We start from the raw sequence: 16,656 nt of genomic DNA, 5'->3' as shown, positions 1-16,656 counted from the left end.
ATTTGTACCACCATATGGAGAACCACAATAGCCACACACACATCGAAATACAGAATTCTTAGATGCTTAGATGATAAATTGTAGAATAAATTCTCCATTTGTAAAATAAATTTAGAATTCCACATTAACAAAGTGAGTTTCAAAATGTTTTGAAATTACCATCCTAGGGGAGCTAGGATGGTAATGAGGTGCTTGAAATGTTGTAGGTGGCTGAGTTTATACTGCTACCAATAAGACTGATCGGGACTCCGTCTTTGTGGATCTATGGAAGTCCATATATACAGGGTGTAGCATCCCCTGGGTAAAGGTGGTGATATGCAGGGGGTCAGGGGTTTTTCCCTTTCAAGTTCTTGTAGGCAACTGATGACTTTCTTTTTGTAGTTGCTTCTGGGGTTTCACCTTGAAGCTTAATAGGTATTGTTGTCACTGAGGAGTTTAGTCATGTTTATTTGCTCTGCTTCTTTTTGTCAGGGATAAAATACACATATATATACTTTTTGTGTCCCAGCTGAGTAACAGGAGGAGAAGAGTCTGGTGGTGCAGCAGAGGAACAATTTCAGCCATTTGGACTCAGCTCAGCCACTACAGAGGAAACAATGACTTCAACACAAAAGGTGAGAAAAACATCACAATTACACTGTTATTGAAACTGTGTGCACAGCTGGTCTGTTTTTAAAAACCTGTTAACAGCAGCTTTATCTTTTCCATCCTGGGCTCCTCCATATATACAGGGAGTGCAGAATTATTAGGCAAATGAGTATTTTGTCCACATCAACCTCTTCATGCATGTTGTCTTACTCCAAGCTGTACAGGCTCGAAAGCCTACTACCAATTAAGCATATCAGGTGATGTGCATCACTGTAATGAGAAGGGGTGTGGTCTAATGACATCAACACCCTATATCAGGTGTGCATAGTTATTAGGCAACGTCCTTTCCTTTGGCAAAATGGGTCAAAAGGAGGACTTGACAGGCTCAGAAAAGTCAAAAATAGTGAGATATCTTGCAGAGGGATGCAGCAGTCTCAAAATTGCAAAGCTTCTGAAGCGTGATCATCGAACAATCAAGCGTTTCATTCAAAATAGTCAACAGGGTCGCAAGAAGCGTGTGGAAAAACCAAGGCGCAAAATAACTGCCCATGAACTGAGAAAAGTCAAGCGTGCAGCTGCCAAGATGCCACTTGCCACCAGTTTGGCCATATTTCAGAGCTGCAACATCACTGGAGTGCCCAAAAGCACAAGGTGTGCAATACTCAGAGACATGGCCAAGGTAAGAAAGGCTGAAAGACGACCACCACTGAACAAGTCACAATACAAAAATACAACTTGCCTAATAATTCTGCACTCCCTGTACAGAATCTACTGCTGTTAACAGCAGCTTTATCTTTTCCATCCTGGACTCCTCAATATATACAGAATCTACATTCACAACCAAAAACCACAGAAGTTACAAGAAAATACAAAGATCATATTTTCTCTACACACATTGAAACAACAATATCATCACTTTAATTTTTTCTGAAGTAAAAGAGTTTCTCTGCTGATTGATATTTTTTCAATAATGTCATTTTCATTACAACTCTCATTGTAGCACATCATTGTAATGTGATACTATTACCAGAAGGCGGTGGAAACACACCAACAATGTGTTTGTTGACATGTTTGATTCCACCAATGGAGGGAGTTACAGTTTGTTCCACGACTGCATTTCACTCACTGCCTGTGTTTGTATCTCTGTCACTGCAGGACCAACATGGAGCGAGAAGTCAGCGCTCTCAGGAGGCCGACAAACCTCACAGAAGAAAAGGAGAGAAAACCTACAGCTGTGATGAGTGTGGGAAGGATTTTACCCTGGCTGGAAGCCTAAAAACACACCAAGTCATCCACAGTGGAGTTAAAGCATACAGCTGTGAGTTGTGTGGAAAGTCTTTTACCCAGGCTGGAGTCTTAAAAAGACACCAAATCATCCACAGTGGAGTTAAAATTTACACCTGTGACTTGTGTGGAAAGTCTTTTACCCATGCTCAAAGCCTAAAAACACACCAACTCATTCACAGTGGAGTTAAACCTTACAGCTGTGATGAGTGTGGAAAGTCTTTTACCCAGGCTGGAGTCTTAAAAAGACACCAACTCATCCACAGTGGAGTTAAACCTTACAGCTGTGATGAGTGTGGAAAGTCTTTTACCCAGGCTGGAAACTTAAAAACTCACCAACTCATCCACAGTGGAGTTAAAGCGTACAGATGTAACTTGTGTGGAAAGTCTTTTACCCTGGCTGGGGACTTAAAAACACACAAACTCTTTCACAGTGGAGTTAAACCTTACAGCTGTGAGTTGTGTGGAAAGTCTTTTACCCAGGCTGGAACCTTAAAAACACACAAACTCATCCACAGTGGAGTTAAATCTTACAGCTGTGAGTTGTGTGGAAAATCTTTTACCCAGGCTGGAAGCTTAAAAACACACCAAGTCATCCACGGTGGAGTTAAAGCGTACAACTGTCACTTGTGTGGAAAGTCTTTTAAATATCCTCATCAGCTGAAAAAACACCAACAGATCCACACCAGAAAGTAACTCTACAAGTGCAGTTATTGTGAGGATGTATTTACCTTTTTATCCTGTATTTTTAACCTGATTGTTTGGAATAAATATGATCAGTAAACTTATGGAGTTATACTGAATGAACTGTTTGGAAAAATGAAGACTCATCACTGTGGTGGTGGGAAAGAGTTTCTCTGTGATCTTTGTGGAGACAAAATGAACTACTGCAAAGAATGTGGGAGAGGCTTCCACACACCAAGTACATTAAAAATACATGAACTGTTCCACAGTGGGGTCAAAAAGCACATCTGTGACCAGTGTGGGTCATCCTTCACCACTGGACATGAGCTCAATGACAAAGCATAAGGGAATCCACACAGGAGAGACACCATACAAGTGCAGTCACTGTGACAAAAGCTTCTCACAATCAGGTCATCGTAACAAACATGAACGTACACACATGGAAGTGAACTTCAGCTGTGACCAGTGTGACAAGAGCTTCAGGAATCTCAGTTCATACTCCGAACACAAACGATCCCACGCTGTAAATAAACTGTTTCACTGTTACCAATGTGCAAAAACCTTCACTTCATTATCTGCTCTGTGCAAACATCAGCCTGATCATGCAGGACTGAAATCACTGGATCACAATGAATCTGAAGAGAGAGAAAGATCCTCTTCTGGTTTCAGGCTCAGACTTAAAAACCTTGAGATCAGGCTCCACAGAGTTCAGATGGAATCTCCTGTAAAGAGTGTCAGCTGATGTCACACTTGGATCTGATGAGGTAGCTCTGATTTCTGGACCTGCAGTGAATAATCCTGAATGTTACATTTAGGAAGCTGCATGTATAGATATGCATATCAAGTTTATTATTTTTCCTTTGAGGGATTTAATTCTCTAAAATGTTACCCCTGTTACATTTTAGTCTTTGTTTCCTTAGGACACAGTAGTGTTTAGTAGTTGTATTCATTTTATGTGTTACCTAAGTTAAATTTCAATCCTTCCTTCATATTTAATCTTTTGCTGTTGTAAAATCTTCTCTTAAATCATTTTCTCCCAAAACTACAAATGTTTTCACAGCAGTTGCTCTTAAAACCTCCAAAATGAACTAAATCTGTCCACCAGCTTTGAAACAACCCCTGCTGTGACTTTATGTCCAGAAAAAAAGAAACTCAAGCTGAACTAGTTTTGGGCTGTACTTCCATGTAATGCCAGTTTGTACCAGAAGATGAAGCAGTGAGTCAGTGTAACCTTTATTCAATTAGGCAAAGACCACATTCATATTCACAGTGGCAGCAAAGAAATGTTGAAAGTTAAAAACAGCAGCACACATCAGGACCAATTTAAAGATCATAAGGTGACTACTTTTACTTAATTCAAATTCCTTCAAATTTTGGCTTCTCCTTTCACTTTAGTGTATTTACTGTATCCTTGAAGTCCACATGTTGTTTTTTAATGAATTCATTTTGATCCACATGTTCTGCAGCTGTTTTCCTGTTGATTTGAAGTTTGTATTATGAAATCTTGATAATGTTAAAGCATTAGTTATATTTGATGAACTCTGTGTAAAGTTTGTCTTATTAAACAGTTTGTTGTGAAAATGAAGAAATGGTCTCAGAACAAGTAGTTTGAGCCATGATTTCAGATTCAAACTAATTTAACTGTTTTCAGTGGTACATGTGGAGGTTTATCAGAGGAGGCGACTTGGCTGTTCTCCACTCACACAGAACAGGGTTCCTGCAGCTCATTAAAAACTCTAAAATGATCTTCAAGGACTAAAATATTTGATTTTTCTCAAAAACGTGCTGTGGGCATGACGCTTTTAGAGTGTGTGTTTAAGATGCATTGTGATTAACATCTCACACATTCCAATAAAGCAGATGTTCCTGCATTGCAACAGCGCTTTGCAGATGTGTTCTCCCCCTTGCCCGTGTGCACGACTCTCATGGAGCACCACTTTGAAACACAGCTGATTGGCAGATTCCCTTGTCTGCAGAGTCCAAAGACAAAAACGGCCTCCTCCACTCTGTGTGGTTCGTACCAATTCGTCACACTTCCGTTTGGCTTGTTGGAAGCCCCGGCCAGTTTTCAGCACTTCCTGTAGCGATAGCTGTGTCCTCACACTGCATATGCTGTTTCTTACCTGGATGATGTCATCATTCATAGTGATACCTCAGTGGAGCATGTGCAGTGGTTGGTCACGGTCCTGGATTCCCTGAGGCAGGCAGTGCTGATGGCAAACCCGAAGAAGTGTGTGGTTAGAGGGAGGTACAGAGTTTTTTGGTACAATTTTGAGACCCCATTTGTAGGCTGATTACACCACAGCGACGTGATGAAGGCTGTCCCAATTCCAAATGCGGCCGGAAATGCGCACTTCATTTCCCCGGACTTGAAGGAGTCAGGTGTATCATTCGTGGACTACAGGAGGAATGCTGACCCACATCCACCCATCCACATTAAGGGGATGGCTGTGGAGCGTGTGAGCAGCTTCAAGTTCCTGGGAGTCCACATCTCCGAGGATCTCACCTGGACGACCAACTGCTCCAAGCTGGTCAAGAAGGCTCACAGGCACCTCGTCTTCTTGAGGACTCTGAGGAAGAACCACCTGTCCTCAGACATCCTGGTGAACTTCTATCGCTGCACCATCGAGAGCATCCTGACCAACTGTATAACAGTCTGGTATGGGAACTGCTCTGCCTCAGACCGGAAGGCGTTGCAGAGGGTCGTGAAAACTGCCCAGCGCATCGCCGGAGCACCACTTCCTGCCATAAAAGACATCTACAGGAAGCGGTGTCTGAAAAGGGCTGGGAAAATCATCAAAGACCCCAGTCACCCATCACATGGACTCTTCACCCTCCTGCCCTCTGGGAGGCGCTACAGGAGCCTCCGGACTAAGACCACCAGGTACCGGAACAGCTTCTTCCCCACAGCTGTCAGACTCCTGAACTCTGCCTCCTGACATCTGACCCACGTTAACACATGGACTGAACATACACACACACAATGGACAACTGTACCCTCAAACACACAATAATAACATGGAGTGAACCACTACTCACAACCACTAGCACTTTATATAGCCTCTGTAGGAATTATATCTCACTTATCTTAACTGCACTACTGTATAGCTCTGTGTAAATAATCATTCTGTACATTCGATAATTTTTAACCCTACAACTGTTTGCAGCTTGCATAGTTCCCATTTCTGTATAGCTGTATATCTCAGATTTCTGTAAAGTTGTTTATTTCATATTCTGTATAGTTTTTCATATTTATATCCTGTTCATAGCCTGTACATAGCTTGTACTCACTACAGCCTGTACATACTTATAGTTATAGAATATTCACAATATACTTCATACCGTGTACATTATAACATACCATAATAGACCCATTTCTGTAATATACTCACATATCTATAAAGTTGAATTCTATTCATTCGTGGCGCAACATATCCCAGAATTCATAGCGCAGCCTTTACTGTGGCTAATAAAAAAAAGGCAGATGGCAGAAGCATGGTGGCTGAAGAGTAAACTTTTGAGTATTGAATTTTTCAACCTCATCAGTTAACGCTGTCCATGCAGATATTATAGATTTGTAAATGATTAGCTAACAATCTTGTCAACACAAAGTTCTTTATTGACAGGCAGTGGGGAGAGGGGACACCTGGGCAGTGTATTTACTGCATATAATGTGTTATCAACCTTTTCATCTTTTCTCATTACCCACAGCTGCCTCCACTTCTGTTGGGCTTAGGCTACTCACTAGGGCTGGGTATCATCACTGATTTCTATAATTGATTTGATTAAATTCAATTTTGACTCAGTAAGTGTTTCAAAGTAACTGAGGATAAAACACAAAACAACAGCAAGCTAATCATTTTTCAATTTGGCATAATTTTAAAAAAAAAAGTATTAAGCAGAAAAAATTTAGCTTTCTTTAGGCCGGAGAGGAACAAAAGCTGCAGCTCAGAATCAGTTAGATGTTGACTTTCTGCCCCGACGGCGTGTCCGTGTTCATGTCGCCGGGTGAGAAACACGACATGTCACTGATGCATCGGGTCCGCGCTTTGTGTTCATGTCTTTGTGTGGAATCTGTTCACCTGCTCTCATTTATTGTTTGTTTGGTGGTCATTGTAATAGTTTTGTGAGTGCCTGGCGTTTCTGGCAAAATACATAGAATAAATGACTGAATGAATAAATGGAGCTGCTGCAGAAAAAGCACGATCTCCTCTAAGTTTATGCTCAGTCCTGGGTACATTCAGGAACAGCTGATCAGCTGATCTGAGAGACGTGGGCGCTTCATAGATACAGAGAAAAACCCAACAATCATATGACCCCCTATGAGCAAGCACTTTGGCGACAGTGGGAAGGAAAAACTCCTTTTCGACAGGAAGAAACCTCCGGCAGAACCAGGCTCAGGGAGGGGCGGGGCCATCTGCTGCGACCGGTTGGGGTGAGAGAAGGAAGGCAGGATAAAAGACATGCTGTGGAAGAGAGACAGAGGTTAACAGATATGATTCAATGCAGAGAGGTCTATTAACACATAGTGAGTGAGAAAGGTGACTGGAAAGGAAAAACTCATCATCATGGGAATCCCCGGCAGCGTACATCTATTGAAGCATAACTAAGGGAGGATTCAGGGTCACCTGGTCCAGCCCTAACTATATGCTTTAGCAAAAAGGAAAGTTTTAAGCCTAATCTTAAAAGTAGAGATAGTGTCTGTCTCCCAAATCCAAACTGGAAGCTGGTTCCACAGAAGAGGGGCCTGAACACTGAAGGCTCTGCCTCCCACCAGTGTGTGAATGTGTGTGTGAATGGGTGGATGACTGGATATGTAAAGTGCTTTGGGGTCCTTAGGGACTAGTAAAGCGCTATATAAATACAGGCCATTTACCATTTACCATTCTACTTTTAAATACTCTAGGAAAAACAAGTAGTTCTGCAGAGCGAGAGCGAAGTGCTCTAATAGGGTGATATGGTACTACAAGGTCATTAAGATAAGATGGGGCCTGATTATTTAAGACCTTGTATGTGAGGAGCAGGATTTTGAATTCAATTCTGGATTTAACAGGAAGGCAATGAAGGGAAGCCAAAACAGAAGAAATCTCTCTCTTTCTAGTCCCTGTCAGGACTCTTGCTGCAGCATTTTGGATTAGTTGAAGGCTTTTCAGTGAGTTTTTTGGACATCCTTATAATAATGAATTCTAGTAGTCCAGCCTGGAAGTAATAAATGCATGAACTAGTTTTTCAGCATCACTCTGAGACAGGATATTTCTAATTTTAGAGATGTTGCGCAAATGGAAGAAAGCAGTCTTACATATTTGTTTAATATGTGCGTTGAAGGACATGTCCTGGTCAAAAGTGACTCCAAGGTTCATCACAATGTTACTGGAGGCCAAGGTAATGCCATCCAGCGTAAGAATCTGTGTTGTGGCCATTTTTGTTGAATGCTTTTGGAAAGTGATTGGTTTATTAGTTTATGGACCCTCCCATTAATTAAGAGATTAAGAGCACCCGGGATGGGTGTGGTAAAGAGGTTTTTGTTTTGTTTGCCAAATGTCAGATGGGAGGACGGGAGAGTTAAAAAATGATTTTTTGACCACTTTTGAATTGTTAAAGAAAATTAAGTTAACTTTCGTTTAAGTTTTAAGAAGTTATTTGGCTGATTTCTGTTTGTATTTTTTTTTCCTGAAATAAACGGCATATGATTTTTAAACAATGAGTCAGAAGTGCGTTCCAAAACAAACCTCCCGTTGCTGAGCTGCAACATGAAACATTTGTATTAAACAATTATCTTTTGGACCTTGTGAAACGAATTTTCTGGTTAAAATGGAGGAACAAGAAAGAGAGCTTTTTAATTTAATTAAAAAACGCAGAGCGAAGCTTGGCGTTCTGACAAGAAAACGAAATGACATTAATGCTCTCATTGATGCTGGAGAATCAAAAGCCTCCATAGATGAACACATGAGAACATTTAATGATTATTTGGGAGAGTTTATGGACTCACAGACTTCAGTTCAAAAATTGCTGAACGATGACGAAAAAGAAACAGATCACAGCGATTGGTATGAACCTAAGCTGATCAGTTTTAAAGACTTTCTGCATGAAATCGACACTTGGTGAACTGCAGACCCTGATCCACAAAAGGATGAAGTTGCAGCCTCTAATGTTGAATCAAAGGTAGCATCTCATGACAGTGACATTGCGCCGCATGATAGTGTCTCACAAGTAGCGCAAGAAGCGAGCGACATGATTTCTGAACGAGTTGCTAAACCTGGCAGCAAGGGCTCTAGTAAAGCGCCCAGTAATGTTACTGCAGCCTTAAGTTTAAGGAGTAAAAGCTCGCGTGCGGCTTCAATTGCGCTGATGGAAGCTGAAGTGGAAAGAGCTGCTTTAAAAGCGGAGGTGGACGCACTGCAAGAAAAACATGCACTCGAACTGGAAGAAGTTCAATTAAAAGCAAGAAAAGAAGCATTGGCTCTAAGAACTAAGTTGATTAAGGCTGATGCAAAAAGGCAAATTCTCACCTCTGCTCAGGATCGGCAGAGCCTTGCATCCAGGGCTGAGGTTGAATCAGAAGGCGGGATTACAGCGCCTTCTGGAACATCTACAGAGTTCATACCTGCTGCTACAGCTCGAAAGGCTCCAAGACCAAAGAAAACCCCTTTAGTTCATTCTCCTTTGCCAATGCCCCTAGAGACACATGTGCCTGCTGGGGTCAAACCAGAAGGGGAGAGCCCAAGGCCAATCTCTTCACAGGTTGATGTTCACAGCAGTGCCCTAATAGAGATTATGACAAAGCAAAATGAAATTACTCAGATGCTTGTAAACCAACAGAGGTTGTCACTGCTTCCAGCTATAGACATTCCTGTTTTTGGTGGTGATCCTTTGCGTTTTAGATCCTTTCTTAAGGCTTTTGAACAAGAAATAGAGACTAAAACTGATAATATGCAGGATAGGCTTTATTATTTAGAACAGTTTACTACAGGACAGCCCAGAATTTTAGTGAGAAGTTGTATGCACATGAGTCCACAGACAGCTTATGTTGAGGCAAAAAGGCAGCTTGAGTGGAACTTTGGTAACAGAGCAAAGATAACGTCTGCATTTATAGACAAGGCTCTTAACTGGTCAGTTTTAAAGTCTGATGATGCTTCAGCATTACGTGCTTACACATTCTTTCTAAGAAGCTGCTTCAACACAATGGATGAAGCTGGGTTTCTTGATGAGCTGGAAAATTCAACCAATATGAGGATTCTTGTTTCAAAGTTGCCTTTTAGACTTCGTGATAAATGGCGACTAATAATCGTTGATATAACAGAAAAGTGCGATCGCAGAGCAGGGTTTAAAGATCTTCTTGATTTTCTTGAAAAGCAAACAAGAGCTGCATTAGATCCTGTTTTTGGAGAGAGTCAAAACACAAAAGAAAAGATAGCTTCAAAACCATCAAAGACACCGCTTAAAACTAAAAGCAGTAGCTTTGCTACTTCTGTAGCTGTAGTTTCAGAACAGATCAATGACAAACTCAAACCGGAACGGATTCAGATAAGCCATGAAGATAAAGGGTTAGATCAAACTCGGTGCTTGTTTTGTGACCAAACTCATTTTTTGGACGTATGTGACTTATTCAAACTAAAGGCCAACAAAGAAAAGGTGACATTCCTTAAGAGTAAAGGTTTATGCTTTGGTTGCTTACAGAGAGGCCACATGAGTAAAGCTTGTCCACATCGTTTGACGTGCCACACCTGTAACAAAAATCACCCTACTGTTCTCCACATAGACTCAAATGAACGGCAGTGGCAAGCAGCTAAAGCTGAATTTAAGGAATCATCAGTCTCAAATGCTCTTGTTTCTTTGAACTTTGGTAGCTATACTGGGGCCGGGGCTAATGAATGTGCCTTGTCAGTTGTTCCAGTAAAAGTGAAGTTGGAAAATGGGACGAAGGTTGTGGAGACGTACGCCTTTCTTGATCCCGGCAGCTCTGCAACGTTTTGCACTGAGGCGTTGATGATGCAGTTAAATGCATCTGGAAAAAAAGTGGAAATCATGTTAAAGACTATGGGTCAGGAAAGGCCAGTGAGTAGCTATAAACTTTTTGGTATGGAAGTAGCTGCTTTGAAACAGAATGAGTATTTGAGGTTGCCTGATGTGTACACTCAAAAGTTTATTCCTGTCACTAAAGAAAATATCCCTAAAGAAGAAAACTTAAGAAAATGGCCTTACTTAAAGGAGGTTGAGTTGACACCGATAAATGCTGGCATTGGGCTGCTTATTGGTGTGAATTCTCCCAAAGCGCTGGAACCTTGGAGAATCATTAACAGTGAGGGTAATGGACCCTATGCTGTGCTAACTCGTCTCGGTTGGGTTGTCAATGGGCCACTCAGTCAGGGTAGTGAACGGGATGAGCATGATGCTAGTTTTGTCCAGGTAAACCGCATTTCTATAAGTAGTTTAGAGGAAATGCTGGTTAAGCAGTATAATCAAGATTTTGTGGAGAACCAGTGTAATGAGCGTGCAGAAATGTCTGTAGAAGATAAACAGTTCATGAACATAATGTCAGAGTCAGCTGTACTTAAGGATGGCCATTATTACTTGAAATTACCCTTTCGTAAACCTGAAGTAAGAATGCCAAACAACAAGCAGGTGGCTCAGCAGAGGGCGCAATATCTGCTAAAACAGTTTCAGAAGGATCAGTTATTCTTTGAAGAATACAAAGAATTCATGCACAATGTTAGTATGGAGGGACATTCAGAAATCATACCACAAGAACAGTTGAAGAATGAGGAAGGAAAGGTGTGGTATATACCTCATCATGGGGTCTACCACCCCCGCAAGAAAACACTGCGTGTTGTGTATGATTGTGCTTCAACATTTTCTGGAACATCACTGAACAAAGAGCTATTACAAGGCCCAGATCTGACTAGCACTTTATTAGGTGTGCTGATTCGCTTTCGGCAGGGTCCAATAGCACTTATGACAGACATTAAAGGGATGTTTCATCAGGTCAGAGTAGCTGAGGAACACGTAAACTTTTTACGTTTTCTCTGGTGGCCCGATGGTGACATCACAAAACAGCTGGTGGAACATAGAATGCTGGTCCACATTTTTGGTGCAGTATCCTCCCCCAGCTGTGCCACCTATGCACTACTAAAGACTGCTGATGACAACCAACATCTGTACCCAGAGGAGGTTATACATACAATCAGGCATAGTTTTTATGTAGATGACTGTCTTAAATCTGCTCAGTCTGTTGAGCAGGCCATCTCACTTTATCAGCAGCTTACTGAGGTGTGTGCCAAGGGGGGATTTAAGCTCAATAAGTGGGTATGTAGTGATCGCTCTGTCCTCTGTCAGATCCCGGAGGAAAATAGAGCCACAGGTGTAAAGATGCTGGACCTTAGTCGGGATCAGCTACCCACAGAAAGAGCTCTCGGTGTGCAATGGGATATTGAACGTGATGTTTTCACATTCAGTATTGTGAACAAGAACAAACCACTTACAAGACGTGGTATTCTGTCCAATGTCAGCTCCATTTATGACCCTTTGGGTTTCTTAGCTCCAGTCATTCTGCCTGCAAAACAAATTCTGCAACATCTATGTAAACTGAGGTTGGCTGGGATGAGACAATACCAGCAGAAATGGCACAAACCTGGCAAAAATGGGTTGAGGATTTAGTTGTTCTTAACAAGTTTAGTATTGGTAGATGTGTCACACCCAAAGGATTTGGGGAGATAGAAAGTGCACAGCTGCATCACTTTTGCGATGCCAGTGAAACTGGATATGGTGCCGTATCATATCTTAGGCTATCTAATGGCAAGCAGGAAGTGTGTGTTTCCTTTATTATTGGTAAAGCAAGGGTGGCGCCGTTAAAACAAGTCACCATCCCACGTCTTGAGCTGGCTGCTGCAGTTTTAGCTGTGCGCTTAGACAAAATGCTATCAGTTGAACTTAATCTTAATCTGAGTGAGTCAGTCTTTTGGTCTGACAGCACAACTGTGCTACAGTACATTGCAAACACAACCATACGGTTCAAAACGTATGTAGCTAATAGAGTTTCCACCATTCATGCTTTGACAAAAGTTGAGCAGTGGAGGTACATCAGTTCAAAGCTGAATCCAGCCGATGCAGCCACAAGAGGAATGACAGTTGGCTGTTTCCTGAAATCGTCCACCTGGATCAGTGGTCCAGAATTTCTCAGTAAACCTGTTGGTCACTGGCCTGTAGGCATGAATTGTGTATCTGTCCATTTGGAAGCTGACCCAGAAATAAAAGGGGAGGGCCTGATGTGTGCAGCTGTGCTGAAAGAAGATGTGTGTCCCACTACTAAGCTGCTGTTGTACTTCTCCAGCTGGACAAAATTAAAAAGGTGTGTGGCATGGATCCTGAAAGTAAAAGAAAGACTTAAACTGCAAACAAGGAAAAGACAGAAGTTGCTGGGCACGCACTGTGGAAGTCAAATATGTGTTAAGCAAGAGGATAAATGGAACACTCTGCTCAAAACTGAGGATTTGTCCAAGGCTGAGGAAGCTATAGTGAGCTTTGTGCAGAGAAAACATTTTGCTGATGAAATGACTGCCCTAAACTCTGGCACTGTAAGTAAGTCAAGTCATCTGTATAAGCTTGATCCTGTAGTTGCTAATGGTGTCTTGAGAGTGGGTGGAAGACTGAGCAAAGCGGATTTACCTGAGGAAACAAAACATCCTGCAATTTTGCCAAAAGAAAGCAATGTTTCAAAGCTTATTCTTCAGCATATTCACGAAAAGATTGGTCACAGAGGAAGAAATCACATGCTTTCAACCCTTCGCCGTCAATACTGGATCCCTCATGCTAATTCAGCAGCTAGAAAAATAATCAAAGATTGTATAGTGTGTCAAAGACGACGGCAAAAGCCAGGTGAGCAGAAAATGTCTGATCTTCCTATTGACAGAATCTCAGCTGATCTTCCACCATTTACTTATGTTGGTGTTGATTATTTTGGACCAATAGAAGTAAAGAGAGGCAGGAGTCTTGTTAAGAGATATGGAGTTCTCTTCACATGCCTAACCTGTCGTGCAGTCCACCTTGAGGTGGCACATTCTCTTGATACAGGCTCCTGCATTAATGCCATCAGGAGATTCATCTGCCGCAGAGGACAGGTCAAAGAAATCCGGTCAGACAATGGAACCAACTTTGTCAGCTCAAATCGTGAGTTAAAACAAGCTATGTTAGAGCTAAACCAAAGTAAAATCCAAAAAGGTTTAGCACAGGATGGCATAAAGTGGACCTTTAACCCGCCCTATGGGGCCCATCATGGTGGAGTATAGGAGCGCTTGGTGCAAGAAATAAAGAGAATATTATACTCTATCACAAACCAGCAAGTACTAGATGATGAAACCTTGCATACAGTTTTTTGTGAAGTGGAGGCTATACTGAGTGACCGCCCAATCACACCTTCTTCTGACGATCCCAATTATGTAGAAGCTCTTACTCCAAATCACTTGCTCCAGTTAAAAGGCAAACCTGTGCTGCCACCAGGTTTATTTAAAAAAGAGGATCTGTATCTGCGAAGACGATGGAAACAAGCCCAGTATATTGCGGATCTATTCTGGAAAAGGTGGGTGAAAGAATACCTTCCTATGTTGCAGGAACGACAGAAATGGAACAAGATTCATAGGAACTTTTGCATTGGTGATGTTGTGCTTGTTGTTGATGGAGCTGCACCAAGAAATTCTTGGCCCATTGGCCGCATCACTGAAACCATGGCCGATGCACACGGAGTAGTTCGCCGTGTTAGAGTTAAGACACGAACAAATGAGCTGGAGAGGCCAATCAACAAAATATGTCTCCTGGTGGAGGCCATCTAGAGGAAACAATGAATGTTTGCCTCCAACTGAGCCAAGTTCTGGAACCTCTGGCTCTACATTTACACTGACACTCACTTTGCCCTACACTCCATTATACAACATACACCTTTTTTGAATACACACAAAGCAAACACATGAACATCAGAGACTTGAAATCATAGAACATTGACCTTTCCTTTTGTTTGTTTTTTAAGAAGACCTATACGGATGGACTGCTGAAGAAAATTGTTGGTATTGCATTTGGTGATGGCCACTTAGAAAGAATTAATTCATGTTACACAGGAATTAGGGGCCGGAATGTTGTGGCCATTTTTGTTGAATGCTTTTGGAAAGTGATTGGTTTATTAGTTTATGGACCCTCCCATTAATTAAGAGATTAAGAGCACCCGGGATGGGTGTGGTAAAGAGGTTTTTGTTTTGTTTGCCAAATGTCAGATGGGAGGACGGGAGGGTTAAAAAATGATTTTTTGACCACTTTTGAATTGTTAAAGAAAATTAAGTTAACCTTCGTTTAAGTTTTAAGAAGTTATTTGGCTGATTTCTGTTTGTATTTTTTTTTCCTGAAATAAACGGCATATGATTTTTAAACAATGAGTCAGAAGTGCGTTCCAAAACAAACCTCCCGTTGCCACCCACGGCCTTTCCTTGGATTTTTTTTGTTTGGAAAGTAAAAGGCCGCGACAATCTGGTTAGATACCATATTTCTAAGATTTTCAGGGCTGAGTACAATAACCTCAGTTTTATCTGAATTAAGAAGCAGAAAGTTAGCGGCCATCCAGGTCTTTATGTCTTTAAGACATTCCTGCAGTTTAACTAATTGGTATGTGTTATCTGGCTTCATAGATAGACAGAGCTGGGTGTCATCTGCATACCAGTGAAAATGTATAGAATAGAATAATCCTTTAATTGTCCCACAAGGGGAAATTTGATATGCTATGTCTTCTAATGAAACTGCCTAAGGGAAGCATGTATAATGTAAACAGAATTGGTCCTAGCACTGAACTCTGTGGAACACCATAATTAACCTCAGTGTGTGAAGAGGACTCTCCATTTACATGTACAAATTGGAGTCTATTAGATAGATATGATACAAACCACTGCAGCACAGTACCTGTAATACCTACAGCATGTTCTAATCGCTCTGATAGGATATTATGGTCAACAGTATCGAACGCTGCACTGAGGTCTAGCAGGACAAGCACAGAGATGAGTCCACTGTCAGAGGCTATAAGAAGATCATTTGTAACCTTCACTAAAGCTGTTTCTGTGCTGTGATGAGCTCTGAAACCTGACTGAAACTCTTCAAATAAACCATTCCTCACCAGATGATCTGTTAGCTGTTTGACAACTACTCTTTCAAGGATTTTTGATATGAAAGGAAGGTTGGAGATTGGCCTATAATTAGCTAAGATTGCTGGGTCTAGAGATGGCTTTTTGAGTAAAGGTTTAACTACAGCCAGCTTGAAGGCCTGTGGTACATAGCTGATTATTAGAGATAGGTTGATCATATTTAAGATCGAATAATTAATTTACCAGCTGGAGAACCAAAGGTCCAACTGTAGGTAACACCTCCTATAAGAGTCGAGGAGGGACAGCATCATTTGGAGACCCTGCAGGCTTAAAACGATCAACAGTTTCCTTTAACCGTTTAAAGCCGGTCGGAGCGGGCACGCTCCGTTTTGCATAACTATTTTTAAATCTCGGTAGCACTGGAACCATGAAAGCTAGCGCAATAATTTTTTTTGCATATGAAACCAGAGGAGTTGTACTTACATCTTATGCCATCAGCTTGTCCTCGGTCACAGTTTCCTTCCACATAAAGCTTTGCAAAAATTGCATAAAAAGCACTTGCAGCAACAAAAACATAATATTCCAGAAACAGGCTTTGCCGATCCGATCAGCTTTTCGTAACACTTCCTACGTCCATCAGCGCGAACTATCACATATGCGCCATGACCTGCCCAAAACCGGAAGTGACGTCATTTTCACAGAAATTTAGTTCTTTACCATCAGGGCCTTGTAAGCCTATACTGGTGTTTTTAAAAGTTATGTTTGACTTTATGACTTTCTGTGTCGTTTCTGGGATGCTTAGGATACATATTGCACTGCTGGAAATAGTTTATTTTGATGCATATGCTATTTTTTTTGCAAATTTGCATTATAATACTTATTTTCGGTTTTTTTGGGGTTTTTTTTGCAGTATATAAAAATTGGTGAATATCAAAAATAAAACTATGAAGACACTCATAGTCTTCATAGACAACTCTGTCGTTCAGCC

At 41.4% G+C, this 16,656-nt stretch overlaps 1 protein-coding gene across 1 annotated transcript in view; it reads left to right on the top strand.

Annotated features, from left to right (window-relative positions):
• Positions 1–517: 517 nt before the first annotated feature.
• LOC146635053 (uncharacterized) overlaps positions 518–16,656 on the top strand; it is a 30,126-nt gene continuing 13,987 nt past the window's right edge. The window contains exons 1-2 of the mRNA XM_085344496.1: positions 518–614; positions 1,744–2,521. Coding sequence (XP_085200622.1) covers positions 597–614; positions 1,744–2,521 — 796 coding nt within the window. The 5' untranslated portion in view covers positions 518–596. The remainder of the gene's footprint in view (positions 615–1,743; positions 2,522–16,656) is intronic.

Source organism: Diplotaxodon limnothrissa, linkage group LG3 (assembly GCF_057381915.1).
Source record: "Diplotaxodon limnothrissa isolate DT_005_m linkage group LG3, D_limnothrissa_male_GT1.1, whole genome shotgun sequence".
Classification (NCBI taxonomy): Eukaryota; Metazoa; Chordata; class Actinopteri; order Cichliformes; family Cichlidae; genus Diplotaxodon; species Diplotaxodon limnothrissa.
The sequence above is the reverse complement of the archived record's forward strand: the minus strand, read 5'-3'. Positions and strand labels throughout refer to the sequence as shown.